The sequence below is a fragment of the Neolamprologus multifasciatus genome, chromosome 23, assembly GCF_963576455.1.
Source record: "Neolamprologus multifasciatus chromosome 23, fNeoMul1.2, whole genome shotgun sequence".
Classification (NCBI taxonomy): Eukaryota; Metazoa; Chordata; class Actinopteri; order Cichliformes; family Cichlidae; genus Neolamprologus; species Neolamprologus multifasciatus.
This window is the reverse complement of record NC_140460.1, coordinates 10,667,151-10,691,580: the sequence shown is the minus strand read 5'-3', so window position 1 is coordinate 10,691,580 and position 24,430 is coordinate 10,667,151. Positions and strand designations below refer to the sequence as shown.

At 46.4% G+C, this 24,430-nt stretch overlaps 3 protein-coding genes across 16 annotated transcripts in view; 1 reads left to right on the top strand and 2 right to left on the bottom strand.

Annotated features, from left to right (window-relative positions):
• The window catches only part of patj (PATJ crumbs cell polarity complex component), an 82,929-nt gene extending 73,909 nt beyond the window's left edge, over window positions 1–9,020 (top strand). For 12 of the 13 annotated variants that reach the window (XM_085150088.1, XM_085150085.1, XM_085150090.1 and 9 more), the window contains 8 exons: window positions 603–689; window positions 1,250–1,391; window positions 1,477–1,514; window positions 1,801–1,923; window positions 2,187–2,291; window positions 3,117–3,220; window positions 3,302–3,425; window positions 3,508–7,286. In XM_085150088.1, the coding sequence (XP_085006214.1) occupies window positions 603–689; window positions 1,250–1,391; window positions 1,477–1,514; window positions 1,801–1,923; window positions 2,187–2,291; window positions 3,117–3,220; window positions 3,302–3,425; window positions 3,508–3,654 (870 nt within the window). In that variant the 3' untranslated portion in view covers window positions 3,655–7,286. Of the gene's footprint in view, window positions 1–602; window positions 690–1,249; window positions 1,392–1,476; window positions 1,515–1,800; window positions 1,924–2,186; window positions 2,292–3,116; window positions 3,221–3,301; window positions 3,426–3,507 lie in introns of all 13 variants that reach the window. The other variant, XM_085150084.1, reaches the window with a different exon arrangement.
• Window positions 8,470–10,787, bottom strand: pdzk1ip1 (PDZK1 interacting protein 1). Its single transcript, XM_085150122.1, has 5 exons — window positions 10,605–10,787; window positions 9,429–9,555; window positions 9,266–9,343; window positions 9,087–9,146; window positions 8,470–8,596 (listed from the first exon to the last, which is right to left on the bottom strand). Exons 1-5 carry the CDS (start codon window positions 10,669–10,671, stop codon window positions 8,527–8,529), a joined length of 402 nt encoding a protein of 133 aa, XP_085006248.1. The 5' UTR covers window positions 10,672–10,787; the 3' UTR covers window positions 8,470–8,526.
• A 749-nt stretch (window positions 10,788–11,536) lies between these two features.
• Window positions 11,537–23,747, bottom strand: nwd1 (NACHT and WD repeat domain containing 1). 2 transcript variants are annotated; one of them, XM_085150099.1, is made up of 19 exons: window positions 23,516–23,747; window positions 21,719–21,804; window positions 20,202–20,318; window positions 19,590–19,944; window positions 18,196–19,495; window positions 17,782–17,985; window positions 17,505–17,658; window positions 16,961–17,078; window positions 16,582–16,746; window positions 16,311–16,505; window positions 16,100–16,222; window positions 14,884–15,083; window positions 14,535–14,801; window positions 13,900–13,990; window positions 13,680–13,828; window positions 13,259–13,532; window positions 12,593–13,149; window positions 12,383–12,488; window positions 11,537–12,127 (listed from the first exon to the last, which is right to left on the bottom strand). In XM_085150099.1, the coding sequence occupies exons 1-19, from the start codon at window positions 23,646–23,648 to the stop codon at window positions 11,817–11,819; spliced, it is 4,905 nt and encodes a 1,634-aa protein (XP_085006225.1). In that variant the 5' UTR covers window positions 23,649–23,747; the 3' UTR covers window positions 11,537–11,816. The 2 variants fall into 2 exon arrangements, with proteins under 2 accessions (XP_085006225.1, XP_085006224.1); XM_085150098.1 differs by having other exon boundaries at window positions 11,538–12,127; window positions 16,311–16,508.
• Between the last annotated feature and the right edge of the window lie 683 nt (window positions 23,748–24,430).

Here is a 24,430-nt window from a genome sequence, read left to right as displayed (position 1 = left end):
GCTTTTTATTTCACGCACTAACAGATCATTTTCATTGGTCGGTCACTAGAAGTGAGAGATTTCTGTGTTTCACTGACAGACCTAAAAAAAATTAGATTACTGGATTCAGATTGTTCCACAAACGCTAAAGAGGTGGTGCATGAACGTGTTTCTTCACGTAGAAAAAGTAAAATTTCGAGGACACAAAGAGTGCACAAGGAATTCAGGGAACATGTTCCAGCATTTTCTTTTCCAACACTGCTGCTCGGTCTTTACCACGCTACCTCATTCTAACTCTGAAAGCAGACCTTTTATCATGTGCTTCTGCTGCTGAAAACATTTCAGAGGTAACACAGAGCTGCAGGAATGCGTTAGCATCCCTCACTTCCTGTCTCCCCAAATGGATGTGGTTGTTTCAGTTATTTTTTAGCCCTGTAACACAACAGTAAATTCCTCCCACTGTTAAAGCTTTCCACGACTTTGCTCAAAGTCAGCATCACACTTTTTTTGAGATGATCTCAAATTGATGCAAACTTCAGCGCTAGTTTACCATAAAAGTCTTTACTGCAGCTCTGAGGTGGTCTGGTTTAATGTGTGTTTGTGTGCTTGTGTCCGTCCTGCAGTGTGCTCGGGGTCCTGTCCTGTTGGAGCTTGGCCGACTCAAAGCTGCCTCCTGGATCACATCCAGACGTAACTCACATGGGAGCCAGGTGTGAGAGAGTTCAGATTTATGATGGTCGCTAACACTGTAAGATAAGCAATACTACAAGCCCAAATATACAAAATCCCAACAATCAGATCGCCATGAGCAAGCACTTGGTGGTAGTGGGAAGGAAAAACTCCCTTTTAACTGGAAGAAACCTCCAGCAGAGCCAGGCTCGGGGAGGGGCAACCGTCAGTAGGGAAAGAGGAGAGAAGAAGAGCACAGAGAGACGGGTTCATTAAATCAGAGTTTAGTCCTTTCGTTTTTTTTTGTTTGTGTTTATGTTAGTCAGGACACCTGAGCAGGGATTCAAACCCAGCAGGCTTGGATGGCTCACCAGCTGTTCCTTCTGCTCCTCTCTCCCACGATGACCCACCCCGGGTCTGAGTTCATTCTGGAACAGAGCGCCAGGATTGTCCTGATCTTAGCTTTAACAAAAGAAACCTGCTTCCTGTGTAAACTGTAAAGCGATGATGGACATGCCTCCTCACCTGGGAGCACCTGAACTAGATTTTCTTTCTCTGACATGGCGAGCAGCGTGAGCTGATATGACACTTCCTGTTTCAGATGAGTCACGCCAGCACAAACAGCTCAGGCGTTCCAGCTCCTTCCCTCACACAGTCCCCTGAGCCATCTGACCCCCCAACCTCAAGCCTGCCCCTCAATAACAACGCTGAGCCCACTGGTGAAATCACTTCCTCCACCTCAGGTAGACACATGTGATTGGTCAGAGTGATGCAAATGTGTTGATTACAGAGAGAGCACTGATCGCGTTTTCTCTGCTGTGTGTGCAGGGCTCGACGAAGGCATCCGAACAGTGGAGATCACCAGGGTAATGACCTCACATGCACACACAAACACACTGTAGGTCACCTGACCTCTGATCCCTGGATTGCTGTAAAATAATAACTCACATGAATAGTGCAGACCAGATGTCACTGTCACCGCACAGTGAGAAGGTCCGCGTCCACCTTTTATTTTATATTTTTATTTCCATCAAACCACAAGAAAAAACAAAAACAGTCAGTTCTGGATAAGAAAGACCCGTGGCTGTGATTTCATGGTTAAAGCTAGATGTCATTCTGCTCTCCTTTTATTCTTCCACCCGTGTATCTCAGGGTCTCGGCGACTCCCTTGGGGTGAGTGTAGCAGGAGGGAAGGGCAGTCCTCTGGGTGACATCCCCATCTTCATCGCCATGATTCAGGCCAGCGGAGTCGCTGCTAAAACCCACCAGCTCAAGGTGACTGAGACCACGCCTTTTCCACCTGAAAGCTGCACCCACCAACCATGTGAAAAAAACAGGCTGAAACCAAACTTTAGTCTCACTGTAGCTGTGTGGGTGTGCAGGCAGGGAGCAGACTTCGTCACAGGGCCACGATGCCCCCCCCAAAGTAAAAGTTGGATCAGTTATAAGTATAAAGGCTTGGTTTAAGGGTAGGAGGAGGCTGGAGAGATGAGGCCGTCTCCAGGAAGTGATGGAAACGTGTCTCTCTGTGTTTTCAGGTGGGAGACAGGATCGTCAGTGTTAACAGGCAGTCTGTGGACGGCCTGTCTCACAGCGAGGTCGTGGCCATGCTGAAGAACAGCTACGGAAACATCAGTCTGCAGGTAAAACATGCCTGCCACACCTGTACACGGGGAGGGTTGTGAGAATGCAGGTGGTGAGCAACAGTCCAACATGTGACCCCACTATTACAGCAGATTTACTGGAAAACTGAGGCGGACAACAGGGTCAGGCCAAGTAATGTCTGCAACTGTTGGGGGGGGGTGCACTGGAGTCTGGACTACACACACTGTGCATTTTTCCTCTGATTGGAGGAGAAAGTAAAGCAATAAAAAGAAGAAGCACTGTGGAACGCCTTTTGGTTCAAAAACACTTGTGACCCACAGTGATGCCTGAGGGTGGAAGTTCATCCACTGCCTGATCTTTGCCCGACAAACCTAAGACGCAGCAATGAGCTGATAACACACGGAGAGATTTTGCTCTCATCATCATTAATCAGTGTGTGTGCACCCAAATGACATGAAGTAAATACTGCCTGCGTTCCCCAGTGTTTGTGCTGCTTTGGGATTTGTTCATAAAACGCCCTTTTACTGTCACGTTCGTCATTCAGGGGATAAAAATGTTCAGTAAAGAGAGAGAACCCAACCGCTCAGAGACTCAGAGGTCTGTCACGTGTTTACATTCAGAGCACACATGGATTATTCTGATTTCTCCGTGGCTGTGTGTGTCTGTGTCTTTGTGTGTGTGTCTGTGTCTGTGTCTTTGTGTGTGTGTGTCTGTGTCTGTGTCTTTGTGTGTGTGTGTGTCTGTGTCTTTGTGTGTGTCTGTGTCTGTGTCTTTGTGTGTGTGTGTGTCTGTGTCTGTGTCTTTGTGTGTGTGTGTGTGTGTGTGTGTGTGTGTGTGTGTGTGTGTGTGCACGCGCCTCTCAGGTGGTGGCGGACACCAACATCAGCGCCATCGCCTCACAGGTGGAAAGTCTGACCAGCAGCTCCAGTCCGTCGGACAACACTGACACACACACAGCAGAGCCTGAGTGAGTACACACACACACACTCAGGAGTAATGACAGGAAGTACTGATCTGACCCCAAGTCTCTCCTCCCCCTCCTCGTCAGCGGTCCACGGCCTCGCAGCATCAGCCTAGAAAAAGGTTCAGAGGGGCTCGGCTTCAGCATCGTCGGTGGCTTCGGCAGTCCGCACGGAGACCTGCCGATCTACGTGAAGACCGTCTTCAGCAAGGTCAGGACCCGTCTCTGTCTGATGATGTCACGTGCTGCGAGGCACTGGGAATGTAAACGTGCTGTGTGTCGGCTGATTTCAGGGCGCGGCAGCGGCGGATGGGCGTCTGAAACGAGGCGATCAGATCCTGGCGGTGAACGGAGAGAGTCTGCAGGGAGCGACGCACGAACAGGCCGTTGCCATCCTGAAAAAACAGAGAGGAATGGTCACGCTGGATGTCCTGTCATAACACACGTCTGTTCACACACCTGCACACACACACGGAGCTCCTGCTGCGACGCACACGCTCAGACTCCTGGACAACAACTCTGATAGTCACTCTGAACCCCAACACGCAAAAAATTGACAAAAGAAACGGTGTCAGACACACACGCGCGCGCACACTTCCTGTGCACGGGTTGGTGGGTTTTGGCCGTCTTAACATGTTAAACAGAGCTTCTCAACCTCTGGGTCAGGGCGCCACATTGGGTCTCAGCTGATGTGTTCGTGCTTGCTGTTTGGAAACTTCCCGCGCTGTAGTTTTCACGCTGTAATATTTAATCCTTAAACAGGCATGCCCACGCTTTCTAAAATACCACAAATCAAAGAGCTCCTAAACAGATAATAAAGTGTAGTTACCTGGCTCTTGTCCACCCTCTTGGACTGCAGTTGGTGGTCCTTCCAGATGCACCCAGGGAGCAGTAACTCATCTTTGAAGTGCTGCTGGTGAGTTATTTTGCATCTGCAGAATCAGCGGTCACGAACCTGCTCACAGAATAATGGCTGTGAGCAGCGTAACAGCTCGATCCAAAATACCGCCAGATCAATGTTCTTTCATCTTTACTACGATAACGAGCAGGTCGGTCTGACACCACCCAGCTCAAGCTGTCCTCGACTGTGCAGCAACACGAGTGGCTTATTTGTTTCTCACTAGGTACTGATTGGCTGATTTTGCAGTTAAAGCAGTTTTCCAGAACTGGGACGACCATCACCAAGGATGTGTAAGTGGAGTCTGCCCAAGGGTAGCTGAACCTGGTCAGCCTGTCTAGTTTGAGAGAATGAGAACGAGAAGGAATTAATTGATCGCTAATAAACTGATCTCGCACCACGTTGTTCTCAGGTAGAGATAAAAACGAGTCAGCTGATATCCTGTAGCATCAATTCTGTCCTGTAATCGTGGAACCGACCCAACCCAACTATAAAATCTGATGTCATAACCCAGAACCAGGTTGAGAAGCTCTGCTATTATTTATCCTTTGATCGACACAACGCTCCGTACTGACGGAGGGATGGCCAAATCAGCCTGCACTAACTGATACTAACTGAGACACGGACTGATGTGAAACTTCACGAATGGAACCAGGGAACAAAAAGGGAAAGATGTGGCTGATGTTAGCCTAGCATCTCTTCTGTGGTCTACTGTTAGCCGTGTAGTAGCCGTTATTGTAAAAGTGAAGACCGATGTGGAGCGTAATGCCGCTGACTGTCAGCTTCCCTTTTTTTCTGCTATCACAACCAGCCAAACATGAAAGAAACAGCTGCTAGCCTTTAGTTTCATCCTCATATTGGCTCTATACCTGTGATTTTCCACTCCAAACCTTTTTTTCATTTTTAAGAACTTTCATTTGGTCTAAAAGCACTTTTTCACCGCAAGAACTCAAACAATGCACAATCTGGAGCAAACATTTACAAGAGCAGGCTCCAGTGGTCCCTTCAGAGTTTAACCAATCAGCATGCACCACACCCAGCAGTACAGGAAGCCGAGCCAGAAAGCACAATGTTTCCCTAAACCTAATCAAACTGTAGCTGGACATATATTTTAAAATAACTAACTGTAAACACCAAGTCTAAAAATAATTCCACTTCCTGTTTGATGGTTTCATCCACGACAACCTGCAGCTCATGTGGCTATGTTTGGACTGCAGCATAAACAACGCATAGTTATGTGACTGGCCAGTTCAAATATTTGAGCTTCATTAATAAGATCTTTAAAGAACTTCACTTTTAGTTTTATAGCTCAAAGGTGTGCAACAGGCAGATGGGAAACTCTAAGGGGGTGGGGGGTGTCTCCTGGCAGTTAGACCCTGGTTCCTGCTGTGGAAAAGGTTCATGTTTAGATCTGAAAATTACAGTCATCGTTGGGTTTTAATTACTGTTTTGTTATTTTGTCAAGTATTGAGCAAGAAAAGTGGCCAAAAACCTCCTTATGAAAAAATATAAACCTGTAAGAGCTGAAATCTCTAAACTTGTTTCCACATAAATCGTAGAAGATGGGAAGAGACTAATAACACAAAGTTTGTCTAGAAATGTGGAAACTGTTTCTTGCCAACATCGCCATCTAATAGAAAATGTTGTGTCCTAAAAATCTGCAAACTGTTCACTCAAAATCTGGGAAATGAAAACAGTGGGCGTGAAGCTCATCAAAATATCCCTTCATAACAGAAGTATTTTTATTTTTGATTCCTTTTTATTTATTCGAGTGCTTCCACTGTATTTCTGTTGTTTAGCCAAACATGTTAAACTGTGCCATCATTTGATACCATCACATATCCTCTGTTTCCACGTACGCTGACTGCTGAACAGAGCCCACACAAGCATACCAATGTGAAACTCTCGCTATCTTCCACTGAGTTTGTGCAACACTTTATAGAACATGTAAACATGTCTGTCTCCATGTAGATGACTCTCAGGACTTGGTGGGTATGGAGACTCCTGTCACCCCTGGCAACAGATACAGTGTCTTCCACATTGTAGTTGAAGGAGACGTGAATAAAAGCATCGGGCCGACATTCAGTGAAATCCTTGCGTTCTCCGTCTTTATCAACATGTTCTTTTCTTTGCTGTGGTGAGTCATAGCCGCAATCTGCTACTGATCTCTGCAGTCATGAGGAGGTGTCAACTAGCGACCACAAGCAACCTCCTGCAACCGGTGGTTACTGTGGCGTTCCTGACCGGTCTTTAGGCCTGTGCAACTGCGTTCTGAACCCTCTCATCTCTGAGTATAAGCAAAGAATATTGGCTGTTTTCACTCAGGCGTGCATAAAAGTCCACACTGAGCAGCTTTTTTCTGGTTTCTTCTCCATGAGGAGTCTGTCCTGTGTTACCAGCTCTGTAAAACAGCAGAAGCTAACCTGAGAAAGTGTGGAAACTGGAGAAGAGCTTTCCCCAGAGCTGCCACAGGCCTTCAAATTCAGGTCTGCTGGTGGCAGATAACTGCAGCTATCTGCAACCGCAAATCTGCAAGTTGAAAATTGCAACCAACTTCTTGCAATAAACTTCTAATATTAATTCTCATCTAGCATCCAGATCTTCTCATTCAACAAATATGAGTAGAGCTCTCAGTTTAATCCCTTTCATTAAATATCCAGTATTTATGAGCAGCTGTCCTGAAGTGCTAAGAAACTTGTTTTAGAGTGAGAACACGACGATCCAACTGAATGTCAGCATTTTGCTTTGAATGGTTTCCTACTGTGCAGGTAGCTGTTTGTAGCTGCGCATCTTCGTCTGACTCAAGTGTATAGCAGCAGCTGAGCACCGGCCTCAGCAGCATCCTGTACTTTATACATATCAATCAAATGCAAAATACTTTATGTTCAACTTTTACTTTGTCATAATTATTGTCTTAATTTTTTGGTACTTCATATGCAAATGCCAGAGTAGATGAAATCTAATTTATTTTTGATCTTGTTGAGAATTAACAATGTATTTTTGTTGCTGTTGTGTTGTCATGAGCACTAATATGTCCAAATATCAGAAATCAGAGTGGAAACCTGCAGCTTTGGTCTGCTAGCGCTTCCTTGTTATTCTGCATCATTTCTTAATCATGTTCTCAGAAGTTGTTGAGAAAATTTGTTTGATTTCAAATAAATAACTGATAATAGATCCAAACTGACTTTGAAGGACTGTTTTACTGTATGATTCTCAGTTCAAAATGATCTGTAGCCAATCAGAAGAAAGGGTTGTTTTTGGGGTTTTTTTTTTTTTTTGGTTTTTTTTTACTGCTGGCAGGTCAGCAGTCAAGATTTATTTCATGGAGCTGAAATATTGGTAATGACTCAGAGACCAACCAGAAGTTGGAAACCGAATGAGGTTTGTACCAGTATGTGCAATGTAATAGTTTTTCATTAGCTGTTCACTAGCCATTCGTTACTGAGTCTACTCAGTACAATTCATTTTATCTCAGGCTAGTTTTTTCAGGCTGGTTTTGCTCATTTTAGTTTACCTTTTGGTTTTTGAATTGTTTAGTTTTCAAAGCCACTTTCAGTAACTGGGGATCAGATGCCTGGTCCACATTGGACCTGGCCAGGCCCAAATGTGGTGGCACATGGCAGTTGGGCCATAGTCCCATCACTTAAGGACTGACCACCAGTCTGTTACCAGTGAGGTAACAGTCTGCTGTGGTGAAGAGAGAGCTGAGCTGGGAAGCATCAATTTACCAGTCTTCATAATGTTATCTATGGTCATGAGTTCCAAGTAGTGACAAAATTAAATTAGATCATGGATATTACCAGCAGAAATATGGAAGTATTTGTTTGAACACAACACACAACATTTTTACAGGAATCCTCAGTGTCATTAAAGAAAACACCACACCCTCAGCATCAGGCTGTACAAATCTTTATTTCTGCTGTGACGTTTTAATATGGTGACTGACTCACTCTCTGCTGGACATTAGAGGAACTGCAGGTGACTTTTATTAACTTCATTCAACCCCCCACCCCCAAAAGCCGGATTCTGCTGTTGTTAGTCTCTTCAACTTTAGTTTACTGTCGTGTTGAATGATTAATCAGAGACCCAACACAGCAGTTTGTTAGAAAACATAACTTATTAATGAGCACAGAGTCAGCACAGTCGATGAAGCTTTAACAAACACAGCAGCTGATGCGTTACTCTGAGCACAGATCATTGATATTAATTCCACACATTCAATTATTCACAATCAGGAGGAAAAATCAAGCCAATCATACAGTAAGTGTAAATAAATTCCTTCGCTCTGGTGAACTCCTCACACCTTAAAACACACACGCGTACAACAAAACAAATAATTACAATTTGCACGAAAAGAATTTCGTGTCTCTCCAGACTCCATGTTGAGACAGCCAATAGACTCTCTGCAGGGCAGTCACATGGAGGTTGTCTTGCCATTGATGTCGGCTGCCAGGTTGTTGAAGGCGTTTGGTGCATCTTTGCTCCTGATGGACAAACAACAGATTCAGTGAAGAGTGCGTCTAAAGCTTCTCAGAGTTCATTAGCAGTAGCTGTGGATGTGGTTGGACTCCATCGTTAGGATACCTGAGCTGGGAACTATTGTTTTTACTCAGTTACTCATATTTGATAGTAATGTACCTCAATTTGGAAGAACGATTTGTGCCTTCACCATGCGACTTTTTATTTTCATCTTTCTGACCACGGCAATAAGTGAGGAGTGAGGACTTGGCAGGCTGTGGTATACAGCACTGTGAAGGCATCACAGGAGCTGGAGGTGAGTGAAGGTGAGTGGAGACGTGCTGGAAGTGTACTGGAGGCGTGTGTTTCTGGTTTTTGTGTTGAAGTTAACCACAGAGGGCGCTGATGGTGACTCTGACGCTCTGTGACTGTGTGGCTGTGTTTGAGCACTGAGTGTGTTTAAGGGAAGAAGCTTTGGCCCTCAGGTCGTTTTGATGGAGGTTTTTGTGTTTCTACCTGAAGGCGTCCAGATTAGTCTCGTAGGTGTTTTCGCTGCCTGACTCGGTGCTCTTCCTCCTGGTGCAGAACAAAAACGAGAAGTAGAATAAATGGTCGTGATCACAATCAGAGTTTTATGTCTCAAGGATCTTTGGTGTTACAAAAGCATTTTTCAGCATTTCCTGTCTTGTTCCTACCTGATGGAGCTGAGGCGCACGTCATACAGGTTGCTGCTGACAATGTCACGTTCTCTCACATCTTCAATGCTTGTCTTGCTGCGCAGACACAGAAAAATCACAGAATGTAACGTTTCTGCACTGAAACATTCAAACGTTCTTCGGCGGTATTTGGCCAACTGACCTGCTGGGGTTTTCACACCACGCCTTCTTCGCCAGGATGACGACGAAGGCGAGGAACAGGAAGCCGCAGACGGCAATGATGCCGGTCAGCCACTGAGGCAGTGCCCGCTCGTTGGTGTTAGTGGACTCTGCAAAGCAAACACACAGAGGGGTCAAAGGTCAGAGAAAAGATGAAGCTCTGATGGTTTTGAACTTTTCCAGCACAGAAAATATTGTGTCGACTTCCAGACGCGAGCTAAACCTTCGCCTACAATCCTTACTTTTTCAAACTGGTCATTACAGTGAATTAAAAGCACTTTTTTAATCCACGAAACGTTATTTAAGCCAGACTTTTAGTAGATTTGTCAGAAGTGTAAATAACCTGTCATTTTTTCCACAGGCACAGATCTCAGTCCAGCAGAGCACCTTTGGGATTTGGTGAAACGGGACATTCTTACCATGGATGCAGCAGCTGTGCAACAATGTCATGATGATGTCACATCAACATGTACCAAAGTCTCTGAGGATTGCTTTCAGCAGCCTGTTGAATCTACTAATGAGGCGTACCTAATAAAGTGTCCGATGAGCTTGTATACTCGGTGTACGTGAAGTGATTATTTAATGGTGTGATTGGTGAAGCTGTCAGATAATTAACACTGTTAAGCTTTTATAGCCTTGACCCTTACAGTCATTAACAGCTGATATGTCCTTGTTTGTTTCCTAGTTTGTGTCCTTGGTTGTTTCCTTGTTTGTTATCAGTTTTTAAACATGATATTAGCAGGACATTCGAAAATCGCCTTTGTGGTGTTGGGTGATATTTCGATCAGGGTAGATTGGAGATTAATTTAAAGCTTTGAATGAAGCACAGCGACAAACACACACACGATATTAATAAAACATCAGACCTTTGAGTTTACGGTGTGAGAATTCATTTTATAACCATAAAAGCTGCATCCTTATCTTTCTTTATCTTCATCAACATATCCTTTTAAACTCACTAAAATTAAGCTGATAATAGCTAAATAGACGTGCAGGTATACAACAAACCAGAGTTTCTGTTCAACATGCGACCAATCAGGAAAGCTTCTAATGTGAATCACTGATGAACTGAGAGTGTTTCAGGGAAAATGAGACATTCCCGACAGCAAACGGGAATTCTTCAGTTTTATGACAAAACATTTTTAGAGAAGGTTCGTACCTGTCTGAGCAGTCACCGTTCCGATGGCGAGCAGTAAACAGGAAGTCAGTGCGCAGAACGTCCCCATGGCTGAGTCTGTGAGGAAAACCGGAGCTGCTGCAGTCGAGTTAAAGACAGAGTGAGGACGAGGCTCTGGGAGCAGCAGCTCCCTGCAGGCCTGTCAATGTTTAACCCTCAACACAGACGAGCTTTTACTGCTCGCCCATCACCTGTCTTCAATGTCATGCTGGAACAATCCGGCCTTCATTCATAGGTGATTAATAAACCGAAACCAGCAGTTTAACTTTGACCCGAGGGAACGTAGTGTCTCACTCACAGCCACAGACACGCGTTCATATTTCAGCCTCTAAAACAGTAACACAGTGACTGCTTACTCCAAACAGCACGCTCATGATAACATTATTACAAGTTCATGAAGCAAAAATCACCTTGAGAAACTTCAAACTACTCGAAATATTCATTTTTTACAGTCACATAACCTGCTGCTGACTGAGCAGTCAAAGAGCACACCAGTCAAGGCCCCTCGGCAGGCTTCCAGAAGTTAACCAATCGGTAGAAAGTGGACTTCTAGAAAGGAGGACCCTAAAGTGATGGGAGCGGCCTGTATCAGATAAACAAGGATTATTTTGAATTGTGACTCATGCACAGCTGCTCTACTGTGGAATAAAAAAAAAAAGAGCAGTAAAGATATTTTTTCTGTATGCATTAGTTTACAGCTTTGTGTACCAAGAAAATAATGATGACAGTGCTTGTGTCTGATTTGGATTCCTTAGAAAGAAGCAGGAAGTTTCTGGTCTCTTATGAGGAAACTGTACAAGCAGTTAAAACGATGAAAGCACAAAAAGAACCAAACAGAATTACCAAATAATCAATATTTGCATATTTTAAATGAAAATCCTTCAGAAAAGTTTCATTTTTATATGAAACTGTCAGTCCTGCTGTAGACGGCTCAGCATCACAAAAACATGAAGCTTTTAAATCTAAGACACGTGTGAGCTGAGTAATGTGTAAAGAAAGGATTCACTCACTGTGTTTTCAACACTATAATCAGCTTCAGAGAAACTGAATGTAGTAATTCACAGGAGAACAAGCGTGTGCTGTACTGATTACATGTTTATTAAATATAATGATCAAATATCGGTAAATAACATTTTTTTCCCCTCCTTGAACGGCCAGTGAAGGTCCGGGAGCCGTGACTTGGGCTCTGCTGTCCTACAGCATGACACATGCAGAGGAGGGTTTGGCTTTGAACATGCCCACGAGGTTCAGGTTTAACTGGGTGGGGTTAAAGTCCTGCAAGTTGGATACGGAAGTCTGCGGTCCTTCCCGGTCCTTCTCCCTAGAGGTGACCCGGTACTGGGCCCTGAAACTCCTCACAGGGTTGTAGTCGGGCCCGATGTGGTCTGGACACCGAAACAGCTCTCTGATGATGGCGCCCTGCCGGGTTATGGCCACAAAGCCGTCCCTGAAGGTCACCATTCGGACAACGGGGGAGTAGACGTACTGAACGAAGAGCAGGTTTCCTGACGGGAGAAATGAATAAAGCTCAGTGGTCGGAATGATGGAACTGTTTATAAAATCCCAAAGGCCAAACTGTTGGAGAGTCTTTTGTTTGCAGCTGACTGAACTCTAGAGAGTTGCAACCAGGACGGCTCAGACCTGGGAGTGGTCCAGGTGCATAACTGCTGGTGCACGCTTCAGTGCTTGTCTGTATCCCAGATTTTTTGCCTTTTTTGGCCCTAAAATCTAACTCTTTAGCCGAACACAAACATGCATACCTGATGCAACGTCCCAGACTTTGATGGTTCGGTCCTGAGACCCGGTGAAGACGAAGCGGTCGGTTTCAGAGAACGCAGCAGAGAGGACGCCCTCAAAGAGAAAGCCCTAAAAATGAGACGACAGAAGAAGAGACGGACCAAAGGCCCGACAGTGACATCAGCACAAGTCATCCATGCTCATACTCAGAGAGCGTTCCTTTGACCTCTCACCTTGTACTCCATGGTGTGGTCCAGGGCCAGCGGGTTCAGGGCCCACAGCCTCTGCACAGTGTCCTCTGAACCCACCAGAGCATGAGCCCCCCGGTTACTGACCGTCACACAGGTCACTCCGCTGCGGTGAGGCTCCAGGTTGGAGACGTCACCACCCCTGCCAAAGTCCAGCAGCTTCACCTCCCCACAGCTCGTGCCGTACAGCAGCCTGCGGTCGGGAAGCAGGGCCATGGCGGACAGCGGGGCGTGGAGAAGGGGCAGTGCAAACTTCTCCAGAGGCCCCTCCACAGTGGGGAAGTTGTCCCTGGAAGTGATCTCAAACAGGCACACCGAGTCCTCATAGGCCACCACCAGGTGCTTCTCCTTGGTGCCGGCGGTGAGGCAGAGGACCCTGCACAGGCTCTCTGGGGGGGGAATGCAAAGCGTCTCCTGAGGCAGGGCTAACGGGTAGATGAGGACGGTGCCACTCGTCAGGCCGCAGAAGAGGAGACGTTTGTTCTGAGCCAACTCCAGACAGGACACCTCGGAGGAGACGGGCAAACGCTCGCACACAGAACCTGCAGGGGGAACCAGCATAGACCTCAGGGGGCGTGGCATCAATCATTCTAATGTTTATTCTAATGTTTTCTAATGTTCTGTAAGTAGCCGCCACCTTTCACCTCTGACCTGTGTGGCTGTTCCAGCTCATGACCTCAGTGTGGCTCTGTTGGTGGACATAGAAAACCTGATTGCCGTCTTTGGTGAGGGCAATGTGGGCGGAGTCTGCAGGAATGCGGGTGGCAGGTTTGGTGCTGGCGTCGTACTTCAGGTTCCACAGCAGGATAGAAGAGGTGGCCGTCGAGGCCGAAACCACAAAGTCATTAAAGAGAAGCACACAGGTGACAGGGGCGTCCGCCCCACACAGAGAGTCCAACAGCGCCCCCGTGGTCACCGACCAAACCTGTGAGAGAATAACAGTCCTTTCAGAATAAAATGAGCTGTAATCACAGAGAGACACTCTGTGGCTTCAGTCATCTTTATAAAATGCCCAATGTCTTCAGTGTTTTGAACTGAGTGAATCGGATCGTGCTTCCTGCTGGTTTCTTACTCGTACAAGTTGGTCTGCAGCTCCAGACACGAGCCGCCTGCCGTCTGAGGAGACACAGGCGGATAAAATGTCATCGTCGTGCTGGAGGTCAAGGAATCGGTCCAGAGAGTCGCCGAGGATGCTGAAGAGGCTCAGAGTGCACTCGCTGGCTGCGGACGACACAAAGAGTCAGGATGCTTCTGTGCAGGTCCGAAGCACAGCGCTCAGCGCTCAGGCCTACCTGCTAACAGGGTTTTTTCATCTTCAGTGACTGAGAAGAAGGAAGGAAGCAGAGGAAACTCGCCAACAGTCTGTTTGCCTGTCCTGGAAATCTGCACGATAAAACGGCATCATCGTTGTCATTGTGGAAAGTACAAGGAAAAAAAAAGTGAATTCAGCAGGAGACCTGAGAGCGCCACTCAAAATATTTTAAATTCTTACACCACATTTACCTGAGCTGTACAAACATAACCTTTTTAATTGTGATATAATAAATTTACATTTTCTTTTTGTATTATGTATTTTATTGGATAACTATAATTATTGTAGCTTGTTTAATTGCATTTTCAGAAATGTATTAATATAGTCACATATTTATAGGCGCACATTTTTAAACCTTTAAAAACCTTAAAATCGTATAATTATTAATCATTAATCTTGATTTTTAATGTTTTCATTTAATACTATTATAATTATTTCATTTAATTTTGTATTTAGTTATTTTAACTGATATGTCTAAATATATTCTAACAAAGATTCAATCACTTCAATTATTTCATTTGTGTGTGTGTGTGTGTGTGTGTGTGTGTGTGTGTGTGTGTGTGTGTGTGTGTGTGTGTGTGTGTGTGTGTGTGTGAGTGAGAGAGAGACACACACCTGGTGGAGGAATCCTCCTTTATATACAACAAACACTTTCTCACGTTTGGGGAGCATCAACGTGGTTACGACAGTCCGGTGCATCACTGAGTTTTCCTGCGGAGTTTTCACCGTTAACTGAGTCCCGTAAACTGGGTGTGAGATCCTGACCCGACCGGAGTTGGACAGATAGACCACCGATTCTCCCAGAACCCCGAGAACCAACCAGACCTCATCGTCGCTGCTGCTCAGGTGGAGCTCCGCCCCATCCAGCTGCCACACCTTCACCTGAAGCAAGAGCAGAAACGGGATTAGAAGTGATGAGAGACATTCGGCAGTGCGTGAACGAAGCTAGGCGCGGAGGCGGTACCTGTGTCCTGGTGTAAACGAAGAGCAGCTGCTCAGATAAGTGGAGGTGCACCGATGAAGGGGTGGAGTCTATAGGCACTGCCTCCTCGATGCAGAAGAGCTGCTGGCCATACATCAGGCTCCACCTCCTCAGTGAGCCGTCAGCAGCCAATGAGAGGCAGTGGGCGGGGCTGCCGATCACCTTGACAGCCAAGATTGAAGCTATAAAACATACAGAAGGCATAATTATCACCTGTGTTCATCTGGAGCCTGGGCAGAGCTTAAAGAAGACCCTGCAGCCCTTTTCTGGTTTCTACATGCTCAGTGTTTGCTAACCAATTCATCCCTGGAAATGGTTTTCTACAGATGTTTGCTTGGCATGACTGTCTTTATTTGCATCACCCATGTGGTTCCTTACTGCAGAGCAAGTCGGACTGTAGACAGATCCGACAGGTGGGGTTTAGAGCCAGATGACGTGGAAGAAAACTCACTTATTTTTCGGAGGAAACAAGACAAAAACTGATTGTTAATGCTTTAAAACTGACGTTTATCCCTCTGAAATTCAGTGTCAGTTCCTGTTTTTTTGTTTTGTTTATTTGTTGTTGTTTTTTATTGATCAAGTACCCACTCCGGGTTGGAGTGAGTAGCTGCCTCAGGAGTTTAAGTATCTGAGGTTCACAGCGAGGGGAGATGGAGCAGGAGATCGACAGGTGGATCAGCAAACCTGTGTGAGAAGTGCTATATATATATATATATATATATATATATATATATATGAACCACTGAAAAAATAAGATCATGGACGCATGTGGTGGATATTAGCTTCCTCTGAAACGGGTCTGAGCTTGTAGTGCCGCTGGTCTCCCACATTGAAAGGAGGCAGTTGGGGGGTGGGGGTACTGACCAGGATGAGGTGAGCTGTCTCCTAGGAGACGATGGGGCAGGCCCAGGACACGCCGGAGAGGCTGTGTCTCTGTGGGAGTCACTGCTGCCCTAAGACTAAAGAGCATAAATCAGATGAAGCCTGGACTTTTATCGGCTGAAGGGGATTTGGCACAAAAAAATTTGAGTGCTCGTATGGCTCTGCAACAGATCCCATGAGTTACCTGTCTTGTTTAAGACAGGTAAGTAAACAAGCCTTTAACAGTTACCTTCATCCTGCTGTACAAACGTGGAGCAGGAGAAAGACACCCTGTGTTCTATCGTTCAGTCATCTGTGTGTTCTGGGCCAGACTCACCTGTGTGTCCCAGCAAGGTGTGGACAAGCTGCTTGTCAAGCATGCTCCAAACCTCCACCACGCCGTCATCTGACCCCACAACTAGGAGCTTCGTCACCATGCTGATGTCCATGCAGACAACACCTGAAAAAATGTCACCGAGTCAGGCTGCTGAAGGAGTCAAAGCAAAAACGGAATTAAACCAAATTAAACCAAAAACGCATCATCTGACCTCCCCGCAGCACACTTAGCGTGTGCTGCAGCGCCCCCCCTGGCTGCTGCAGGAAGCTGCTCCTTGGGATGAGAATTGGATCTGGATACGTCAGTAACCACTCCTCGCACTGGCTACACAGCCGCCCAATCACAGTGGGGAAGGTGGAGTTGAGCGAGGACAGTCGGGCCAACAGCTCGGAGTAAAACAAAGACACTTCTGCGGCAAGAGAGAAGACTGTAAAACTTTAACATGACATGTGACTGTGAGCCAGTGAACACATCTAACTGACCCATGTGTCCCTCCAGGAAGCATAAGCTGGGTTTGATCAGGACCAGAGCATCTCGTATCAGTCCAGTCTCTGTGCAGTCCATGTACTTGGAGCACTGGTCCAGGTCATGGATCACAGAGGAGACACCACACAGCCGGCTCTTAATGAACAGCCACTCAGCACAGCCTGCAAACACACAAAGGTAAATTGGGAGCAGTGGAGACACACAGAGGTGAACGGAGAACAGTGGAGAGGCACAGATGTAAACTGGGAACAGTGGAGATACACAGAGGTAAACCAGGAGTAGTTGAAACACTGACACGTTTTAGTTTGGTCTCAGCTGAGAATAGTGGGAGTGAGCGGGGCCCACATGCCCCTTTCTCCCTGTGTTGTGTCTTACTAATAACTTCCTGTCGAAGCTCCTCCCACAGACCACTGTGCAGCAGGTGGTAGGGCAGCTCCTGCAGCTTCCTGATGTTAGCCAATCCTGGAGCAAACCACAGCGGCTGGGGCGGGACCTGTGACAGCATAGGATCAATCAAAATGCACCATGGACGCAAAAAACTATTTCCACAGATTATTTAGGCTTCGTCAGATCACACATTTATATTTTTATCTCTGAGATCTTTGACCTGGGAAACTCACCGGTGGGGGTGATTGAACCTGGAAATAATTGACATCAGACTTTACCTGAGTGTCTTGTTTCAAACTTACCAATGACTCATAAATCATGGATCATGAACCCTATCTGATATGGCAGCTTTCACAAACTGCAAACTCGCTTCTATGTGTTTTTGCATTCTCATAAACTCCTTAATTAAGAGATTATGAGAATGCATCAGTTTGATGCATTCTAATTTCCTTATATTCATGAGTACACTATCCTTTTTTAAATTAAATAACCTCACAAAACAACTAACTGCACTTGAACCCTGATTATGTACCTTTCTGTCAGACAGCAGCAGTGAGAGACCCGGCAGAGACGCTGGCCTCAGTTTCCCTGACCACCGACCCAGGAAGTACTCTGCCAGGATCCTCAAACTCCGCCCCCGCCGCTCTGACCTCAGATAACGTGCTGAGACCGCCTCAGACAGACGCCTAAACACAAACAGTTTTCATTTCAATTTCAGCTGGTTGCCAGATGTAGATTTCGTTGTTGTTGTTTTTTTAATTTATGATTGATTTGTCTGCTCCGATCAATCATTTCTCAGATTTTCTTACTTGTTGTTGAAGGCGATGGTGGCGACTCCGTCAGTCCAGCGCTCCTCCAGGTGGTCCTCAAGGTCCCGCCTTAGCCGCGCCCACAGGAGGGGCGGCAGCCGGATCAGTGAGGGAATCGGAGGAAGGGAGTACCGGTACACTTCACTGATGACATCATCATCCAGGGACATGACATCACGCAACTCAGCCTCCAGCAGACCCTCCCTGTGGAGTCAAGTGATCAGATGATGAGATTTTTGTGTGTTTTGGTTGTTTTCTGGCTTTCTGAGTTCAGACTATTAGAAACACTGATCACCTTTTTGTGATCAATCAATCATGTTATCAGTATTAATCGATGGATAAATCCAAACTGAAACAGTGGCGATCTTATGTGGTGATCTGACATTCGTCAGAAAGGTGTGACCATGTCCTCACCTTGCTAGAGTGATGTACCCCAAAGCCCCGCCCACCAGCTCCTTCCCGTGTTTTTCCTCCAGCATAAGGAAGAGGTGTGACATCATTTCCTGAGTGCTGGTACCCAGACGCAGCTCTGTCAGTGGCGTGAAGGACGTCCAGCATTTGGCGACAGACAGGATGAGTTTGAGGTGGAGTGGGCAGCCAGATGACTCAACAGTTTGCAGCACAGCGCTACTCTGCTCGCACGTCAGCGTCCGCTGAGACGCTCGCAGGTCTGACTCTATGATGCGTTCACTTTCCTCGCAAGACAAACTCTCTGCCTCAAAGAAGCTTCCCAGAGACTCCAACTTAAACCGCATGTTAGCAAATGCCTCGCTGTTTGTTTCCATGGAGACAACCACATGGACGTTGGGCGGGAGGTCAACAGGCAACCAGCGGAGCTTGTGAGCGTGATGTTGGTCTGCAAGCTGCTCCACAGAGTCCAGGACGATGACCAGAGCACCGCCCTGCTGGGAAACCTGCTCAAGAACATCCCAGAAGAATCGCAGCAGCTCCAAGTGAGTGGAGACCGTCAGCGGTGAGGGCGGAGCCAGACCACAAGCCAAGCACACCTGTGTGCAGATGCTGTGGAGGACGTGGTCAATGTCGGGTTTTTGAGGGTGGCAAGCTGCGAGCAGCCTGATCACCACCACTGCCCTGGCCTCCAGTACACCACGCATCTCCTGGGCCAGTTTGCACAGCACCGCCGTCTTCCCCATCCCAGCGCCACCATAAACCACCAGCGGCCTGTGGCGGACATTACTGGACTCCCACATGGCGAGGCACAGCTTCCCCAGCAGCCCCTCCCTGCCATGGAAACCTCTGCAAAGCTCAGCGCTGATGGCAATGTGGCGCCTCGCCTCCGTGACCACCAACACATCCATCTTCTCCTCTTCCTCGGTGGTTCCCCACATCTTCCTCCGGCCCAGTGAATCCATCGCTGTGCCAATCCGAGCCTTCATCTGTGAGACAAACTGCTCGCAGACGCTGTCCAGGTACTGAGCATGCTCCTTGCACTTCGGATTTATGCTTCCTCTGCTCAGCTCCACAGAGTGCAGGTTGAGAATCTTCTGTGACTTGACGAAGAGCCGTGTCTTCAGCCCGGCAAGGAGTCCCTGAGCTTCGGCATCCAGCAGGCCGTCACCGGTCACATCCATGAACTTGGCAAAACGTTTGGGCCCCTCCCTGGACCTCTGACGGGGAATCTCACGAACGAAGAGCAGAGCAGATGATTCATAGTCATTCTGCCACAAACCACGCTCAAACTCCCGCTCTGTGACTGTGGGCAAGAAGAACCAGAAAACACTGAGAAAACAGAGACAACAGAGGGCGACCTGAGTGGCGAGCTCTGCATGGTGTCCGCGAGCTTTCACCTGATGTATAGAAGCGTTGTTTCTCCTCGGCTGTGATCTCACCGGTGTCCTCGGCGTCAGTGGCTGCAGATCGAAGTAGTCGCAGTAGCCGAGTCTCTGCTAGGCGCCATGACAGGACATCTTTGTCGTGCTGCTTCCCGCTCTCAGGCCGAAGGTCAATGTAATGAGGGAAGTGAGCTATGATTGGCTGAAGGACATAGGTGGGTGGGACAGCATTGCTGTCTTTTTTAAACCACTGGTTGAGTGTCTTAATGCCTTCTGGGTTTTTGGAGAGTTTGGACAGAAGAGCGTCAAAGAGTTTCTCTGGAATGAGGCGAGGAAGAGCTCGGTGGCCGTACCGGTTCCCCAGCAGAGCCTTCAGAGTCAAGAAACAGGAAAATAAAGAGAAGAAGAATGAGCGCATAATTCAGATCCAAAAGAACTGTGGCCTCAGCTTCAGCTCTATGTGTACTTACAATCCACACATAAACTAAAAAAGTCAAGAATGAAATAGAGACATTTCAATTCCACCAAACACACATAAAATCTTAATAAAAATAAACATAGTGCTCATTTGTGGCTGCAGTCTAACCTTAACCTTTGACCCGGTGACGAAGAGGACAAAGCACTCACAATGAACGTTGGACCAGCTGACATCTGCTCGCAGCGCTGGATCTCCTCCAGGAAGACCTCACAGGCCTCGTGGTCTCCTGACGGGACGTTTCGGATCCCCCAGCGTAGATCCACAACCTGAAGAGGAAGTGACCTCATTCAACACTAAGCAGGTATAAACCTCCACTCGGACAGCTCACAGCAGTTCAGGGGGGAGATGCGTGGTCAGTGGGTTAAATGTGGAGCCCTGAAGCCCCGCACCTGCTCATGGGTTACTTGTTATTCTGGGGTGTGTTTTGGTTGTTTTGGTATTGTGATGCACCAACCAGGAAGTGAACTGTCCCAGTTTAGACCTCACAGCTTAAAATAGTGTGATGGGAGGTGAGGGTCCACTTTGGACTGAGGTATTTGTTTCACCTCATCAGGTTTGATGGGACGGTTGCCACATGCAGCAAGGAGGGTTCCTACCAACAGACCGGGCCAGTTAAGCTATTATTTTTAATCTGTTTGAATAAGTCTTCATGTATAGATGATCCTTTCCTGCCTAATTTCAGGCTAAAAATCCTGATAAACAGTGTTGGTGGTTAACTTGGAGTGGTCCTTGTTTGCTGCCGCTTCCACGGTGGAGCCTTTGTGACTGTCGAGTAGGGTTTGTAATAATTTAAATAAAGGAGCTGCAAATTTCTGATTTTATACTAAAGACTAGGTTGGACGTTTTATTATAACGTTTATTGAACTCGATTTCAAATAAAGATTCCGTTTTGAAGTTTTTGGTTGTTTGGTAATTTTTGACCTCTGAACACTGGACTAGACTGGTTTAACAAAGGTAGTGACAGTGTTAGCTGTTTAAGTTTTATTATGCTCCTTCATAGCAGGAACCCTCACGGCCTCTACTCACTCATATTACCTGGTGCTTCATGTCAGCCCACCAAATGTGCACCTTATGTGTAACTAACACCTCAGCAGCTTTCACATAACTGACCCTGAGTCACATTAACTGTCCCAGTTTGGTAACACCGGCAGAAAAGCTGGCATTTCCTGTGTGAGGAAAATCTGCTCCTGCCAATCACTGAGACTTTGTTGCCATAGCTACTAAAATACCGCTGATGTCAGTGGTTCTTTGACCCCAGCAGTTTTTTGGCACCAGTCTGTTTCACATGGATACAGGTCATTAATGTTGATCATTTCTGCCTTGGTCAGTGGAAAAGAGGCGGATTTTCCAGACCTGTGCACCTTGGAGGTGTTTCATCAGCAGGTTGGAGACCAAACCATGGAGAAAACATGCCACATAGGCAGAAAAAAGAGACGTGAACACAAAGATGATCAAATCTAAGTGAAAAAGGAAAGAAAACATGAAGGTAACAAACCGGTCCAGCAGGTGAAAGAGGAGGAACAAAGTGGGCAGAAAACTGGGGGAAAACACACGCATGTTAGGAGACTTGATTTCAAAATAAAACAGAAAAGGAGTAGAAATGGTCAAACCCTCGTGAATTACAGTTTCACATGAGGTTTGATGAGCACAACAGGTTTGAACTGACCTCGAACACCAGGCCGAGCCCGCAGCAGAAGGACCGGACTTCTGGGTAAGCTTTCTCCAGCAGAGCCTTCCTCTCGCTGCTCATATCTGACCACAGATCAGAGAAACTGTCAATCACACGAGGCGCTCAGAGCACAACCAATCAGAGCGTCTGAGCTGGCTTCACATCAAGTTAAGACTGAACAGAAGAGCAAAGAAGGTCTCAGTTGAGAGTTTCAGTGAGTGAACCTGGAGCAGAGACGAACCTTCACTCTGAGATCTGATCTGGACAAGTGTACAGGAAGTCGAGCTCAGAACTGAGAATGACACTTTGATCCACATCTGGACTCTTTATCATCATGAGCATAGACAACACATCTGACATTAAAACATCACAACAGATCAAACTGCAGAATAAAAGTGGGCGACATTGTCCCGATATTCTGACCCGAATCCAGAGGAGCAGAGCGAGGTACAAAGTTTCAACCTGCACCACTTTCACTGTGTTTGACGTTTAGCTGATTTTGTGAGATATCTGAAAATATAAGCCTGCATGGTTTGAGCGCTCTCTGGCTGAAACCATGCAGTTTGAGCCAGAAGAAACTGCTCCCTGACCAAAAATAAAGTCTGTATCACACCAACTCTCAGCAGTCTTTACACAACAAGGTCAAACGCAATCTAACGACTTCCCATCTACAGTGGGTACGGAAAGTATTAAGACCCCCTGGTATTTAGGCCCCGTCACTACCCTGATCCGGTTGTGAGGGGGCATACGTTAGTCGGGGATGCTGCTAGGACTTTGGCTAATGCATCACCCAGCTTGCGACAAACCACTCACGGAGCATCAGGGGCTCAGTAAGTCTACCTTGAAAATTTTGACTGACACAATTGCCAAGTGGATTCGTTTTGAACGCGTGCTTTACATTGCTTTGGTTCCTCGTTTCAAGGACTTGAAGTGCCTCCCCAAGAGTGACACAGAGAGAGAGTGGATAAATGTTTACATGTTTTGTTAACATGAATGTGCAATGTGATATTTCAGTTTTTCTTTTTTAATAAATCTGCAAAAATGTCAACAATTCTGTGTATTTCTGTCAATATCAGGTGCAGTGTGCACATTAATGAGAAAAAATGAGCTTAAATCATTTTAACACATGGCTGCATTATAACAAAGAGCGGAAAATTTAAGGGTGTCTGAATACTTTCCGTACCCACTGTATATTTGTTCAAATTCTGTGTGCATTACGTGGACACTTCAAAGGCATTTCAGCCTTTTTACTACCAAAAAACAAGCACAGGAAATGCTCCATCGCCAGTGTATGAAATGGTTAAAGCACCTTTCTGCTCAGCTCCATGCTTCTTTTTTTCCCACTTGATCAGATTAACTCTGCATGATCAGAATAATCGTATTCATCCTATAAAGACGTGATATGATGACATCAGCTCATTACAGAAGCATAAAAGCAGTTTTCAGGTGAGTCTGAGGCTCCTCAGTTTGTCTCATTATTTCAGCTTCAGCAGCATCTGACCCAGCAGAATAACTCTGTAGCCTTTGACCTGTATTTCTGGAGAACAGTTATCAGTTAAAGTCAATTATGTTTGAAAAGTGCTACAGAATCAGATCCAGACTGATGGAGCTGGAGAAAAATAGATCTGTGAAAGTTCTGCAGCTGTTCATCGTTCTGGTTTAACGATGAAGAGCAGCTGCAGAGCTCTTCATCGTTAAACCAGTTCCAGCTTTGATGGGATTTCATGTTTGAGCTTCAAACTGGTGCTGAGCAGCATGCATAGGTTCGCTCTGAGCCCACAGAGGTAATCTGACCTGTGAACGTGGAGCTGATGAACACTCGGATCATGTTGCTCTTCATCCTCTGAGCGCCGTCTGTCCATCCTCTCAGCACGTCTTGCGGGCCGATTTCTCCTCCTCTTCCTTCTGTCGGACTCTGTGCCATCATCCACAGCCTGGAACCGGTCGTCCTCCTCTCCTTCTTCTCCTGGCGTCTGAGGCTCCTCGGCTGCGCTCCAGCCTGTTTGTTCCCTCAGAGAGCTTCCTCCAGGACAACCATCCTCCCACCTGAGCTGCAGGTGTGCCCACAGAGTGGCGTCAGTGTTGCTGCGCTCATGTTAAACTGGAAGATCTGCCAAACAAAACACCCTTACTGCTCTTCTGCTCTGACTCAGAGTTCATAATGATGTTTACTGCAGATCATTCCAAAAAAATCACAGTTGATCTTGCTAACAGGAGCATGCGGTCATTTAACCTCCTGACAAACTCCAACAGGAGGCGTTGGAGAAAGGACGACAAGACGCGCATTTCCCTGGGGTCGCATCGGGAAGGACGTCTGGTGTAAAACTGTGACCAGATTGAAATGCCCGAGGGGGGGCTGACAGTAGCATCAGTGAGGTCATTTTAGTGCCTGACGTTAATTTGCCCTCAAGTGTTTACACCAAGTACAAATACCAACATCAAGTAAATAACATGAAAACCTGCCTCAGTCTGCAGGTTTGTTTTGAGATAAACTCTCTTGCATCTTCACGCTCACCCAGTGTTCTGATGTGTCCCACCAACTAACAAGGCCATGATGGAGAGAGATTCAGAGTTACTCCCGCCACCTGGATGTTGTCTGATGTTTTTGTAAGTATTCTATAGTTCCTGTAATATGAAAGCGCAGCTGGGCAGGGGTTCAGCTTCAGTCGTACAACTCATTTTAACTAGTTTTAAAAATAAAATATAAAA